Source organism: Caloenas nicobarica, chromosome 11, assembly GCF_036013445.1.
Source record: "Caloenas nicobarica isolate bCalNic1 chromosome 11, bCalNic1.hap1, whole genome shotgun sequence".
Classification (NCBI taxonomy): Eukaryota; Metazoa; Chordata; class Aves; order Columbiformes; family Columbidae; genus Caloenas; species Caloenas nicobarica.
In genome coordinates, this window is record NC_088255.1 from 12,914,326 (window position 1) to 12,928,628 (window position 14,303).

General features: G+C 41.4%; 1 protein-coding gene across 8 annotated transcripts in view; it reads left to right on the forward strand.

The window, feature by feature from the left end:
- The window catches only part of FOXP1 (forkhead box P1), a 384,901-nt gene that overhangs the window by 214,570 nt on the left and 156,028 nt on the right, over positions 1-14,303 (forward strand). For 7 of the 8 annotated variants that reach the window (XM_065642236.1, XM_065642235.1, XM_065642240.1 and 4 more), the window contains one exon: positions 5,983-6,164. The exons of the other annotated variant lie outside the window; for it this stretch is intronic. In XM_065642236.1, coding sequence (XP_065498308.1) covers positions 5,994-6,164 — 171 coding nt within the window. In that variant the 5' untranslated portion in view covers positions 5,983-5,993. The remainder of the gene's footprint in view (positions 1-5,982; positions 6,165-14,303) is intronic. 8 annotated transcript variants of the gene reach the window in all.

The window sequence follows — 14,303 nt, forward strand, 5'->3', positions numbered from 1 at the left end:
TCCACCAGTGAATCCTTTTACTGAACTCGTGGGTGGTGGGATGGTGCTGCTGGCCACCTCACCGACCTAGGGCCGGGGCGTCAGCTGCGGGAGACGGGTGTTTCGGCATCGGCCGGGGACCGTCGAAGCATGTTCCTGGAAAAATTCAGAAGTGGTGGTGGAATGTGGAGCCCAAGGCACTTTTCCCCTGCAGGGCACTTGCTCCAAAGGTACCGGGACTAATCAGAGACCACCCATGAGTTGGGCCGCGGTCTCCTGGGAAAGCCGTCGTGGTCCTCGTTGGTAACGGGCAGTGCCCGGAGAGCCAGGCTGCTTCTGTGGTGCTTTGGTACCTGTGCTGGGTTGATTTAAGGAGCAGCTTTGCTCCTGCTTCATCCTTTGCCATGTCCTTTGCCTTGCCAGCCGTGCTCTGGAGCGCCTTTCATTTTCAAGAGGCAAAATCCTGCCTTTGCAGTGTTGTATTGCCATGAAATGCTTCTAAACATTGTTTGGAGTTGTTTTAGAATTCTAGAGAGAAGTGCTCTAAAGCTAGTCCTGAGCTTGCTTTGGGAAACTGCTTGCAACAAGTAGGTAAAATGTTTACTTATAAACTGTGCATGTATGGATAGTATGCCTGCTGGACAACTTAGGACTAGATCTTGTCATTTGATCACTTACTTAAAACTGATTTTAGCATTAACTTTTCTGTCTTTAAAAGTAGAAATATATTCTATAAATCTCTGTTGTGTTTAATTTACATGTCCTTTCATGGCTGGGCCAAGTTTAAAGAAGGGCATTTATTCTGCTTCATATAAATAATTGATCAGCCAAGTTAATTTACTTCTGCCTGACTTGGTCAACCTTAATTAACTGCCCTGGAATAAAGACTGAACTTTTTGTTAGCTTAAAGTCTTTCACAAATGTGACAAAGAAGGGATGTGTTATGACAACATTTTTGCTCTAGCAGTGCTCCCAGGGGACAGAAATGTAGAATGATCTTTATGTGCATATATATATTTGTAAACACCTTGAAGTACTAATAGCCAAAATAAAATTGTGAGCTTTGGAAGTAATTTTGAAACATGCAGGCTGCATTCTGGATGTGTAGTCCAGGCAGGGTCTTGAAACGTATTAAAACAAAGATTTTAAGGCCCAGAAGACCCCAGGGATAATTTTTTTAAAGGTGATGAGATGCTTAAAGATGTAGAATGGTGCTTATTCAGGAGTCTTAAAAACGTCTCGCCAGATGCCTCCGTATATGGCGAGGCATCTAAATACATCTGAATATCAGTCCCTTAGTCTTTCAGACTTGCAGTGGGTCCTTATTCTGACGGGTGCTTCAGTCAGTAAATCCTCCCTCATGCTGACATTAAACAATGCTGCTTAGTCTTTAGAAACTATACTAGTAGAAGAATTGCAGAAATTGCACACTTCAGTGCCCACCTCCTGCCTACTAATCTCCATGCTTAACCTTGCTCATCTAAACAGTCCAGTGGAGCTGAGAGATGTGTATCTGCAGCATCTGGTCTTTGTGATGCGATGGACCTCTTTCTTTTCTTTTCTTTTTTTTTAATGGATTAGCACAGAACATTTTCAAAATTAGGATTCCTTCAGGTTCTGTCATTTTTAGTTCAAAACACTGACACTGGAGTCCTCAGAAAGGTAATTTTGATTCAGCCCAAGACCACATCCAACCTATGTTTTCTCAATTTTGAACATGCTTTTAAGGAGTTAGCTGTCCCGTACTCCTGTCCAAGTCATCTGGAAGATGATTAGCTGTTGTCCTCCTGCTGACAGAGTGCCTTGCTTGGATTCTACACCACCGAAATTTTACCACCTTACCTTGAACGTCACGTATTATCTAATGAGATGGGCCAAGCTGTATGGTTTTGGCTTTGTATTTGGCTGTGCATCAAAGCTAGAAAAGGTTTTGTGCAGATCGAGATAGGAATCTTGAGAAACTGATCTGCCGTTGTGAGATTTTTAAACCAAGCTGACATTAAATCGTATAAGAACAGTTCTTTTATTATGTCCTCCTTGATTCCAGGATAAAATTTTACAAGTTGTTCATACTGCAGCTTAGCTTTGGTCTGTTCACAGGGGAAAAACATCTTGTGTTACCTTTAATAATATTAAGAGTCATTCTCTGTCGCTCCTAACATGAAATAGTATAATATTTTTATTAAAAAAAAGATACTTATACTGGTAATAACCCATCTATTTTAATCTGTAAAAATACATTTTCCTTTCCAGAATTGATATGGACGTGTTCTTTTGCCATTAAATTTAAGTCAGAACATGGTATCTTGTGTGTTGCGGAAGCTTTTGTGGAATACTATATTTCCTGTAATAAATCCTTGTGCATAACAGCTTCTTCAGCACTATTCTGGTTACTTAGGGTTGTATTCAGACCAGAATCACAGTTTGTGGTACTAGACCTGAAGCTACAGTTCAGTTCCCACAGAACCTAATCATGTTGCACAAAGTCAACCTTGCTTTCCTTTTTTCTTTCACAGTTTTGAATGACAGACTTCACTAATAGGCTTCTGTAAGGCCTGCTCCTCTGTGCTGAGGAGAGACAATTATCTCAGCCATCCTCAGTGTACTATCACCTCAGCTCATTTAGGTGTGCTCGAAAAGACAAATAATAATCATTCTTGCAGAAAGCTCTTGCAGGTTGATTTTCATGACATGACGCTTAATGATCAAACCAAACTGTGATTATTTATGTCAGCTCACATTTGACTACAGCGAAGAAATAAACAGTTTTATCTTTTCTCCCTTGAAAATCCTCTTTTCTCTTGCAGGTGTTTTAGCAAAGTGAATTTGCTTTGTGTTGGTGTCCAGTTGAAGTTATATTGAAGTTGACTGCCCATGAATGGGTGTTTTTAAAGCAAACTTTACTCAAAGTTTTTCACTTCTGCTTATAGAGTCTAAGCATCACGGTTTTCTTTTACTCTTTTTGATGTTCCCTTTACAAACTCCATTTCCTCCATTTACTCGATAGCTGCTGCCAGTTCTGCTGGATACACGGTCTGCAGGGTGGCCATGGCCGGTGGAGAGGCTGGGGCCAACTGGTAACTTTGAAAGGTAAAATGGAGCATGAAATTTGTCATGGAAAAGCTTCTCAAGAGCTCAATGATCTTTTTGTGACCAAATACTATAAATAATCCATCTTTTTCTAAGTCCTATAGGTTGGAAAAATTGTAGCAATCTCTACTGTTGTTTCTTTCCAGGAGCATTTTGCCAGCCTCGAGACAATAAGTAATTTCTTGATCAGTTTGGTTGTGAATTATTTTCTGTGTCCTGAAGATATTTCGCTCAGAGGGCAAGCCAACAAATCGTGACCAGGCCGTGATAGATCTGCTCCTAGAGGTGCACATTCCTCTTCCTGCTGTCAGAGGCATCTCGGAGCTTTGGTGGCTACTGTCTCTGACCCTCCTTAGTAGTTTATACAAGTTCTCGCTTCCAGTCGATTTGTTGCATTGGAAGTGTTGAAGAATTGAATGTCCTGCTTTACCGCTTGGGCACATTGGTTTTAGCATCTCGTTTGGCCATGGTATCTGCTTGGAGACACTTTCCACCAGTTCTTTAGGATGTCCTTCCTCCATCAGGTGTGGTCTGTGGTGCAGATGTGCCACCCATCACTTGCCATTGTGCATCACAACAGTCCGTAAGGGTCTTCTGGGTTCGACCTGCTCACCTGATCTTCCATGGTGGTCATTCTTGTCCAGATCTTCTGCTGAGGTAGATTAATGTAATGCTCTCTTTTCTCCAGTGGAGGCTTGACTCAAATTTGGATGGACTCGGAAAACAATTACATGTATCAGTTCTTTTTGATTTATCTCTGGTTAAAAGAGGTGTGTCCTTTTGAGTAGTGTAGCATATAAAACTTGCATGGGATACTGTTTGAGCAACTTCCGAGCCGTCTGGAGACTCACTCCTGTCTGTTCTTCCAGAGTCATACAGTTGCTGTCTGGTGTGTAATCCAGCCTCACCTGTTAGGTGTAAACACTTACTTAGACCTTACCATGCTTATGGGCTTTCCTTACAGTTCCAAAAACAGAAAACACGCTGTGCTTAGTATATGTCAGAGCAGGATCATGTTAAAACCGAAAAACATTTGCTAGTGGTGTTGGGAAGGCTGTATGTTTCACAAGGGAGGTGGCAGAAGCTTGACAATGAGCCCCCAGGCCCTTTTGTCCCCTTACATAATTTGAAGATCTCACAGAACAGATTTGAAAGAAGTTTCCGTAGACCAGAACACCGTTTGTGTGCCTGGGTGGCTGTCAGCACGAACAGATCCCGTCATGATGGGAACGAGATCCAGCTAACCAGTGGTTCATGCGCCTCAGATCTGAATCGGTGAGAAGTGCTGACGCCGGAGCGTGGCGGTGACAAAGCCTCGTTAGTCAGCTGCTTCTCAGTTATGACGTTTTGATTATCAGCCGTATGGATCATCATTATGAACATCTGAAGCTACCAAAGGAACGAGAGACCTGGTGTCAGTGGGTTGGGCTGGAGCGCACCTCCCCGTGCGGGGTCTGGCTCTGAGTGTCACCTGGGGCCAGCGGACACCCAGCAGCTGGCGCTGGAAGGAGGAATTGCCATCGCCAGCTGGTACCGCACCTTCGGCGGCCGGGGGCTCCCAATTACACACGTGGGCAGTTTCCAGGGAAAGAGTTTTCCCCTGGTATTTTTCCGTCGAAATACATTGCTTCCTCTCACCCTTTCTGATTGATATTTTCCCTTATGTGAGGGAAGGGAAGAGATTTTTCTTCTTCCTTTTGATTTGGGGTAGCTACTGGATTCAAACAGATTCTTCCTTAAATATAAAGCATCTTACTTTCGGGGTGACCTACCCTGCACAGAGGCATTTGGCTGATGTTCAGGTGGTGAGTTACTGTGGAGCAGGCAGGCTGCTCGGAGCGAGCCGCTTGGCTCGCCGGACCCCTCTGCCCCCGGGTGAGGGGGAGAGGAGGAGCACAAAGGGAGGGATGGGCTGGCGGAGGCAAAGCGGGTTAATAACGTTTAAATTCGGGAACTTGGGGCCTTGCAGGTGGAAATACCTATAAAACAACTCATCAAAGTATGTCAAAGGTAGAGGCTGGCAGCTGAAAACGTGCTTGCTTTGGGGAGTCTTGTGCACAAATGCTGATAGTTGGTTCCTGAAGACGTGTAAATCCCAGGAGATCTGGGGTAAGCAACGAGAGCCTCATCCTCAGTGTGGGGCCTGTGACCCACTGGTACAGCTGATGAGCGTGGTGTTGTGAAGCACCCGGGGACAGACGTCCACCAAGAGTCGAGAGGGCTGGCTGTGAATTGCTGGGGCTACTAAGGTGCTGTTTAGCCAGATAACATGGGAGGCTCTTCACCGTAAAGCCATAGCACATCCAAAGCCAGACCAAATCCACAGCCAAGAAATTTGCCAAAAAGACTTAATTCTCTGAGCAGTTGAAGCAGTTTGCCCCAAATGAAAACTGATGGTGTCCAGCATGTCCCAGACTCAGCTACATTGCTTCAGAATAACAAAAGGTGCTAATTTGGCCACATCATGGTGTGAACGGAAACTGAAATAGTGAATACTTTGCTTCATCTACCTGCCCCCACGTACAGCATATCAAGATTTTGATATTGTCCATCATCTGTTGCAAAGAATGACTCATCCGTTTGAAAAGAAAGCATCCAGATGTAACTAGAGAAATTTAATTATGGATTCTGTGTGTTTGTTCAAAAATATTTTTTTTTCTCTAAGGGAAAAAAGATGTTGAGCAAATAATACTATATTTAGAACAGAACTAACTTAGTAAAATTATAGCTGTACCAACAGATAAATAAACATCAAGTAGTAGCATGAACCATTAATGAAAGATAAATGGTATGAAGGGAAATGACAAATGTTTACAGTTTTGGCAGGATTTAAAACAGGGCATGTCTCCTTATATACAGCAACTGTTTTAACAGCTGCTTTTTTTTTTTTTTCCCTCCCCTAAATTATTTCAGGTTTTTGAGTCATGATGCAAGAATCTGGGACTGAGACAAAAAGTAATGGTTCAGCCATTCAGAATGGAGCGAGCGGTGGCAACCATTTACTAGAGTGCAGCCTGCGGGAAGTGAGATCAAACGGCGAGACACCTTCAGTTGAAATTGGGGCTGCAGATTTAGCACATCTTCAGCAACAGCAGGTACTGTAAGACATATTACAAGTTTCCTTCTTACAGAAAAAGCATGAAGCATTTAACCTCCCCTCCCAAACCCTTTGTATTTGCCAGTCAGAGGATGCTTTTAGGACTTGCCTACGTCATTCTGTGCATTTTTTTGTCCGCCGGGGATTGCAGTTGTTAATGTAAAGGGAAATGCTGGACTTGTCTTCCAGGGCTCTCTTTTAATCATTCCCTGGAAATACCCAAAGATCGGGGCTTGCTTCCAGTGCTTGAATGCGTTGAGTCTGGTGGCAGTGATTGGGTGAACCGCTGTATACAAATAACTGGTTTCCAAAAAATGTCACTGTGTGGAAAATACACTAAGGTTAAGTTTTGTTTTTGCAACAAATTTTAATATAACCTAGCAACCTCTATCAACAGAATGTTTTCTGTTAGAGAAAAAGGCTGCAGAGGTATCTGCTGTGGTAAAACATTAGAATAAATAAATAAATACATCCTGTGTCACTACTCCTCAATTCAGAAGAATCAGAACCAAATTGTGCGTTTTGCCTTCGTATTTTATTTAGTGTATTTTCTGGGAAGTGACCAAGTTCACCAGTGTAAATTACCTGCATAACACATTTTGCCTTTTTCTTTTCTCTGATGAAATTTTGAAACCCTTTGAGGAAGTTTAACACCAAAGTGCTGGGCTTGTATCATTAACATGTTTGGGAACAAAGGCAGAGCCATGGTGAATACACTTAGTCCTAACCTTCACTTTCTCTAATGCAATAAGCATTCTTAAAACCTTTTAAATAAGCAATTGGCAGCTGGTTAAGACTCCCATAAGTGTACAGTGTTTTAGCAGGTTGTTGGGGGGAGCAAAAAATCTGCACTCAAAACCAAAGCAAACCAAAGGCCTGCAGAGGAGCGGGGGACCCCATTTGCTAAGCTAAGACAGCTGCCATAATTAAACTTTAAGTCAGAAAATGGATGATGCTAAATGCATAGACTTTGGTTGTTTCAATCGTTTTCATCCTACAGGTTTTTACTTGAAGTGAGAATACCATCAGTGAGAAAATCACAGCCATGCTGAATTCATTACTGCAGTAGTCACACAAAACCACGGATAAAATTTCAATAACTGCAGGCCACAGTTGAGTAAACAGTTGCACTGAAACTTAATTCCTGTTGACTTTTCCCTCATTCTTCGCCAGGGGCACATTCTGATTCGTAGTGCAAAGACAACAGGGGTTACAGCTTTGATTAATATAGGACAGTAGAAGAGGAGTGGAACGGTAAAATATGTTCGGCACAAAGGTCTGGTCTTAAAAAGGCTTCGTATCAAAATGGGTTAATTACGCCGCATTTTCCATAGGAGCACTATGGAATTTTCCAATGCTGCTTTGTGTGCAGGGAAAGAGAGGGGGGGGGTCATGCAAACACGCACACGTGCGCACCATAGACCAGAACTGCTCGGACCTCTGTCCCTTCGCTCCTACCCCGATACCAAAGCTTCTCTGTAGCCATCGGAGGGCTCTTGGTGCCTTCGGTAACGTCGTAATCTCCCGTGTAGCGGGTTGTTCCATTCAACAGCTGCCCATTCGGTCAGTTAAGGAGTGGCACTGATTCATTCCTACACGGGTCCTCCAGCCCTCCCCAAACGGTGCCCGGCACAGCCCCAAGTGCCGCCAGCCCCCCTGGGCACGGGGATGGGGCAGGACTGCCAGGCTCAGATTTTAGCTTAGGGTTTATTTATCTTCTGCCAGTACGATAGACGTGGTCAGGGCACTTGCTTTTCTCCCAGTTCTTAAAAGACCTTTATGTTCTATGTTTGAATTCTGCTGTTAATTGGTTTTGATGACTAACTTCACCATGGAGTTTATCTTTTAAAAAAGAAGTTGTTTGCGAAGTTTAAAATGGTTATTAGGGAAAAAAAAAAAAAAAAGACCTGATAACAACAACAGGGTAATCAGAGCTAGCATAAAAATATCAATCTTTGTGTTTTGAAAATATTTTAAATAGTGAAAAGAAGAAAAACTTGTTGTTTTCAGACAGCTAATGCAAGCATTTACAGATACACATACAACATGGAGCATAATGTTTAGATGTTTCTCTGTATACAACATATGCTCTCAGGTCACTTAACAGAATGCGTTCTCCAAAACGCTTCGTCAATACAAATGAATGAGTTCTGAATTAAACAGCTATTTTTTAAGAGCATTTCATTCAAATCTTTTCTTTTTGCCACCTGGCACTTGTTTTGTCTGAAAAAAAAAATCGTCAGCGGGTAGTTTGAGCTTTGCTCTTGTGGTTAGTTTTGTATTCCCGTGATGAGTGTGGCTGAGCAGTGAAACCTGGATATACAATGGTTTGTGTAAAGCATCTGTGCTGGATTTTGGCTCACTTTTTTTTTTTTTTTGGTGAAATTTATGAATGTATAAGGACTACTAGCTTTGTTGCTATGAGAAAGGGAAACAGAAATGCTTCAGATTTTTTAAGAAGTTTTAATGGGTTTACAAACTTGTAAATATCTTACCATGGAAAAATACAGAGCACCACAGATGTTCAGATTTGAAGGAACAGTGTATGGTGTGAGCAGTCTTGTAGTAAGTGCAGGGAGAACTCGTAAGACAAGTTTTATCCTTTCCTTGTCATCTTAGGGTGATTCTGCCATGCAAGGAGACAGTGTGATGCAAAATGATTTTAGCATTAGCAATCTTGTAAAATGTATTGTTAAGCTGGGAGTAGCAAATGCGGGGATAAGTTCTGCTGTGTATAATAAAACCAAATAACTCCAGCTGATGATTATAATTTGTACTCATGAAGTAAGATACTTTTCAGTGAAAGCCAAAGCGACGCAAGTGACTCTTAAGGGAAAGTGTATCTGTGGGAGAGTTGGATAAAAATGGAGATACACAGAGGAGAAATTGTGCCCAGAACCAGACTGAAAGGAAGGGAAGGCCCCTTTCCTGCAGTATTTTGGCCCCTGCGGAGGGTGGGAGAAGTTGCCTCCTGGCTCCTCACGTGCTGGTGGGTCAGCATCCCGCAGGAATGACCATTGGGGTGAGGTGGAATGGGCAGGGTACTGGTGACCTGCCTGTAAAACCCGGAGTGGGTGTGAACGTCACCTGGGTCATTGGACTTCCTGAAAAGAGCAAAAGCGGGCGTTTGGCCTGGGGACAGCAGCGGGGCTCAGGAGTTTGCTCCCAAGGTGCTGTCAAGGACAGAACCCAGGGACAGGGCAGAAAACCTGGGAACGGGGTACCTGGCAGAGCCTGGCAACATCTGCTGGCAACATCTGGGAGGGGCAAAACAGGCATCACAGTGACCCACAAGCTGAAAGTCAGGCTGGGCAAGGGAAATTCGGGCAGAGAGTATATAATGATGGGGTGGCTCTTGCCTTCCAAGGAGTAATAAAGACTCATGAGGACAAGCTCCCTTTTAATGTATGTGATCACAGCTTCAGTGGTTTCTGACGTCTTCTCAAACAGAAGGTTTGATGCTTCGTTCCTAGCCAGTTTTTTTTTTCTTAGCTTATAAAATAAATATTATTTATTGTGTTATATTTTTATTCTCGGGACTATTCATTAAAGCGTTCTTCACATTATTAGCAGAGAAACAAGAATATGAATTGAACAAAGAGAATAAATAAAGTTGAATTCTGACATATAGCGGCAAGACACCAAATGCTGTATTGAGTGGTGGCAGAAATACAAACCTTTCCACATCAATAGCAAGATCCACTTTGATACCCTAACTTCAAGTACTGCCCCACGAGTATAAAACTCGGTATCTTTTGTCTAATCCAGAATGCTTTTGAACTTTTATGGAGGTATGACTTTAATAGTAATTTGTTGACAGATTAGCTGCGGAGATTGCAAAGAGTTTATTTTGCAGAACTGGCAGGCTCGTATCAGTGTTCTCTTAAGGAAAAAAACACACATTGCTGTTTTGCAATTGCTGGCATTTATTGACAAGCTGCGCTGAGCAGGCAGAATCGGAATGTTTGTATAATGTAAACCTATGGCTTGTCTGATGGAGTGTAGTGTGCTTTTAGGTAGTGCATAGATTGCTTGATAAAAAGGGTTACAAGGTGACTGTGTTTATGACAAACTGGAATAGTGATGTATTATAAATGCAACTGGTACATGGAGGAACAAGGAGGAAGTTTATATAAAGAATTGTGGGGAAGTTTCTTTTCTTCACTTTGACTTTGAGCTGAACTATACTGTGATTATCAAGTGTCACTTCAAGCTTTCTGAAGAGTTTAGATAAATACTGGTTTTGCCATGTGTCCACAAAGTAAGGAAAGAAGGGGTTTTTTCCTTGAAAAAAACCATGGCATTATATATAGTTCATTGCATCTGGTGGTGTACTTTTTACACTTTTTTTCCACTGAATGTATACAAATGAAAAATACACTTTTGTTCATGTGTGGGAGATGAGAGAATGTTTGATAGACATAAATTTGGACAAGGTTCTCGTGTCTGTGCCCAAGTCAAAGATTCCTGCACAGTCGGTCTCACTGGCTGCACTTGGGGTGTTTGTGGTATCGATGTGAAGATGCCGTAGTTGGGCCCTTTGGCAGAAATTGTTTTGAGATATGTTGAGATGTGAAGTGTTAGATTGAGGGAAGCAAAGTCCCGAGGGAATATGTGGTTCCTTCAGGTTTGTTCCTGTCCAAAGAGGAGGAAAATGTACAAGAAATGAGGGTTTGGTGTTTTGTTGAGAGGCTTCTTTAATTGGGTAGATAGAAGATTAGATTAGAAAGAATTCTGAATATGTCACGGTGTAAATGAAAGTAATGGGTGTTTTTGTTTTTTATAATTTGTTGAGTTTCATCTTATTTCGAAAACCCACGGGGAGAGGTTACAAACTGCATCAGGAGTTTTATGGCCCCGTTGATCTTGATGTGGACTTATCTCTTTAGAACAAAACTGCTAAACTAGATCCAAGATAAAGTCTTTGTTTCATGTTGACATAACTGAGTTAGACCAAATTTGTTTGTTAGACTTTGAGGGAGTGTCTGTGTTGAGTCATTTTGTCCAAAGAGGCATAAAGCCTAATTATTAAACTGCTCTTGCTATTGAAAGAGCCATTTGAAAGTGTAGATTGAACTCCACGCAGGTTGTTGGATCGTGTCTGATTTTTGTATTGATGATGATTACAACATGGTGAAAAGATCACTGCATTTGTAGAGCTTGTGCTGTTTCATCACAGAATATGAAAAATAACTTTATGCTCCTGGTAACTTTGTGTTTTTGTCATTCAGACTTTTCCCCCAAGTTCTCCCATCTCCCAACATTGAACGGAAGGTGACATGATGTCTTTTTAGTCATTCAAATCTAATAACTTTTAATCTGAAGGTTAAGTAGTGAGATATAAACTAAGAGATGATAATATCAATTTTATGTTCACTGAAGGGCACAATATACCTCTTTCTAGTAGAGGGAAAATTGTGCGTAAAATGTCTTTTGCTTTCCGATGGAAAAGCGGTGGCTCTGAGAGCTTAGGAATGAAGCAGCGCTGGAAAAATTAAATAAGTTTTAACATAGGCTGGCTACCTTGCCTGGATTTTAGAATCAATGATTTTTTCCTTAATAATTCAATTTTTAGATCTCTTGTCAATGAACCATGCTGAGAACATTCGTGCGGCATTCTCTATCCCCACTATTACTAATGTCTTTGTTACAACTACTTATTGACATCAACAAGCCTTAAATTTTCTCTGACTGTTGAAGGGTAAGGAGAAACTACCACTTTGTTGCACTTGCTGAGATTTTTGTTTTTCCTTTGCCTTGGTTTTGTTTTATTTTGCTTCTAAGTTATTTGATAAATAACTACATAAATCTGAGTCCTCAAAGCACCTTGACATTGGCACCCGGAGCTCTGCAGTTGTGTGTGCGGATACGAGCGTGTACATGCAGAAGCTGGGTCATTAGACATGTAATCACCTGGATTATGTGCACATCCAAACCCAGAAGTCCTCTTTAGGCTATGGCTGTCTATTTCTGTATTTATTTATTTTTATTTTATTTTTACAATAGCTGCTTTTACTTCTCCTGGTAAATTAAGATCATGCAGTAATCGTTTAGGTTTATGTGGGCTCTTTGAAGAGATGGAACTTCTGAACTGTGTTTGCTGGTTTGTTTTTCAGCCTTGCATCTCATGTGAAAATTCAGCAGTGGTATGTTTGTTCCCAGCTGTTTTCGTAGGTGTGCACCCTCCCCTTGTATTTGCTTATGCTTACTCATAAGCAGTAAAGTTACATGTTCAGGAGTGCTGTTTAGGGAAACTCCGCAAAGGAATGCTTTATAGCTGTTATCCAGCATGTGTATATGCTATGAATGAAGTTCAGTAAGCATCAGATATAAATTAAAAGTCTATTTCAAATAATTTATGTTATCCAAATTTTTAAGAGACCATTCCTCCTTCATTGATCTTCATATTTTAAGGATTATCTAACAAGCGGTGCAACCGAACCTGGGATGTAGCAAACTTAAAATGGTAGTGTGCCTATGAAGGTGTAAAGCAGTTTCAGTTCACCTGGAACTGCTCCTCATTGTGGCTTTTAACGTTGCCAGATGCTTAAGCGTGTGCCTAAATGTGAGTGTGCGACGGGTCCTGTTAAGGTCACTGGTACGTCTCATGCCTGTAAAATTAGGAATGTGCTGAAGTACCTTGCTGAATTAAGGCTTAAGTAATTTCACACTAATAAGGAGTTGCATGGATTGCTGATATTTTAGAAGTAATTCAACTTGATTTGGAAACGCACTGCATGCAGGGAGACTGGCAGTGCCTTAGGAGCAGCACTGGAATTGCAGTGGCTTTCACTAGTGCAGCTGCTGATTTCAGTGGAGTTTTGTCTGACTTAAATACATTCAGATTAGAGCAGAATCAAATGCCATGGTTTCCTGTGTTATGTTCTTTCTCCTGTGGAGCTCCATTGAGTATCACAGCAAGTGAGAAGAATATCAACAGTACTATTGTAATTTATAACAGTAACGTTGTAAATAAAGATTGGGATATGAAGTAAAAATGCAAAAGTCATGAATACTCTTCATGAGTTTATTTAACTGTGTAGCACCCCATTAATTAAAAAAAATTAACAGAAGGTATTCTTTGGAGGCTTAGTATAAACAGCGAAATTATATAATGACAGCTTTGTAGGATGAGTGTTGTTTGTTTTGTTGCTGCATTCTGTATTTTGTTAGCCATGCTCCCTACATTTTCAAAACAGAAAATGTACTTGCAACCTGTTTTAAATAGTGCAAATATATATATTCCACCCCCCCCCCCAGTGAAAGCTATAGATTGTGTCTGTAGAGTGCCTGTAAAGTCAGTGTCATGGCTCAGATGTTTCTGAAGTCTGGGGCAAGCACCAGCTTTATTAGAAGTTGGGCTTTTCAATTTATTTTTAATAATATTTCTTATTTTTCTTTTAAGTTTTTTATTTTTTAATGGGCTACCGAAAGCAAGTCTGGCGAAGTGAAGGTTGGAGAGCACTAGGCTATTTAATCTATTAATATCTGTCAACGTGTTGCAAAACTCCTCAGTGCAGTTCTCCCCTTCACCCCCAGCACTCAGCGGAGTGCATGTTCCCAGGCAAACCGAGGGGAAGGATGCAAGAAATGGGTAGAATTCCTTGTGTTCTGGGTGCTGACCTGATCCTGATTCTCATTTACTGACCGTAAGGAGTGAAGACTGGGGTTGTTAGAGGCAGAAACGTCACTGGGCATGTGGGCACACAGGAGGCATTTGCAAGCTTGGAGGTGGGTCATTTTTGCTTGATAGAGCACTGAATTCCTGATTTTAGGTGACCTCCTTTGATCCAGCTTCAAGGCTGAACTAATTCTTATACGTATGTTTGAGGCCTTTTTATTAAATGAATTAAGCAAGTTTTTGAAAGGATTTTTTTCTTTTCTAGCAAGAAGTGTCATTACTGAGGGGTGCAACACAAATATTTCAAATGTGGAGATACAGAGTGGGGTCACAGTTTGCTTCCAGAATCTGAAGTAATCAGGATTTTATTTCACATAAAACCTCTAGGGCTGATACTTAAAAAACACAACTTTTAACTGATATTACGCAACTTGCTATGGGTCACTTAGCCAAATATTTGTGTATCGTGGTTTTTTTTTTTTTTTTCAGAAAAGACTTGCCAAAGTTCAGGTGGGA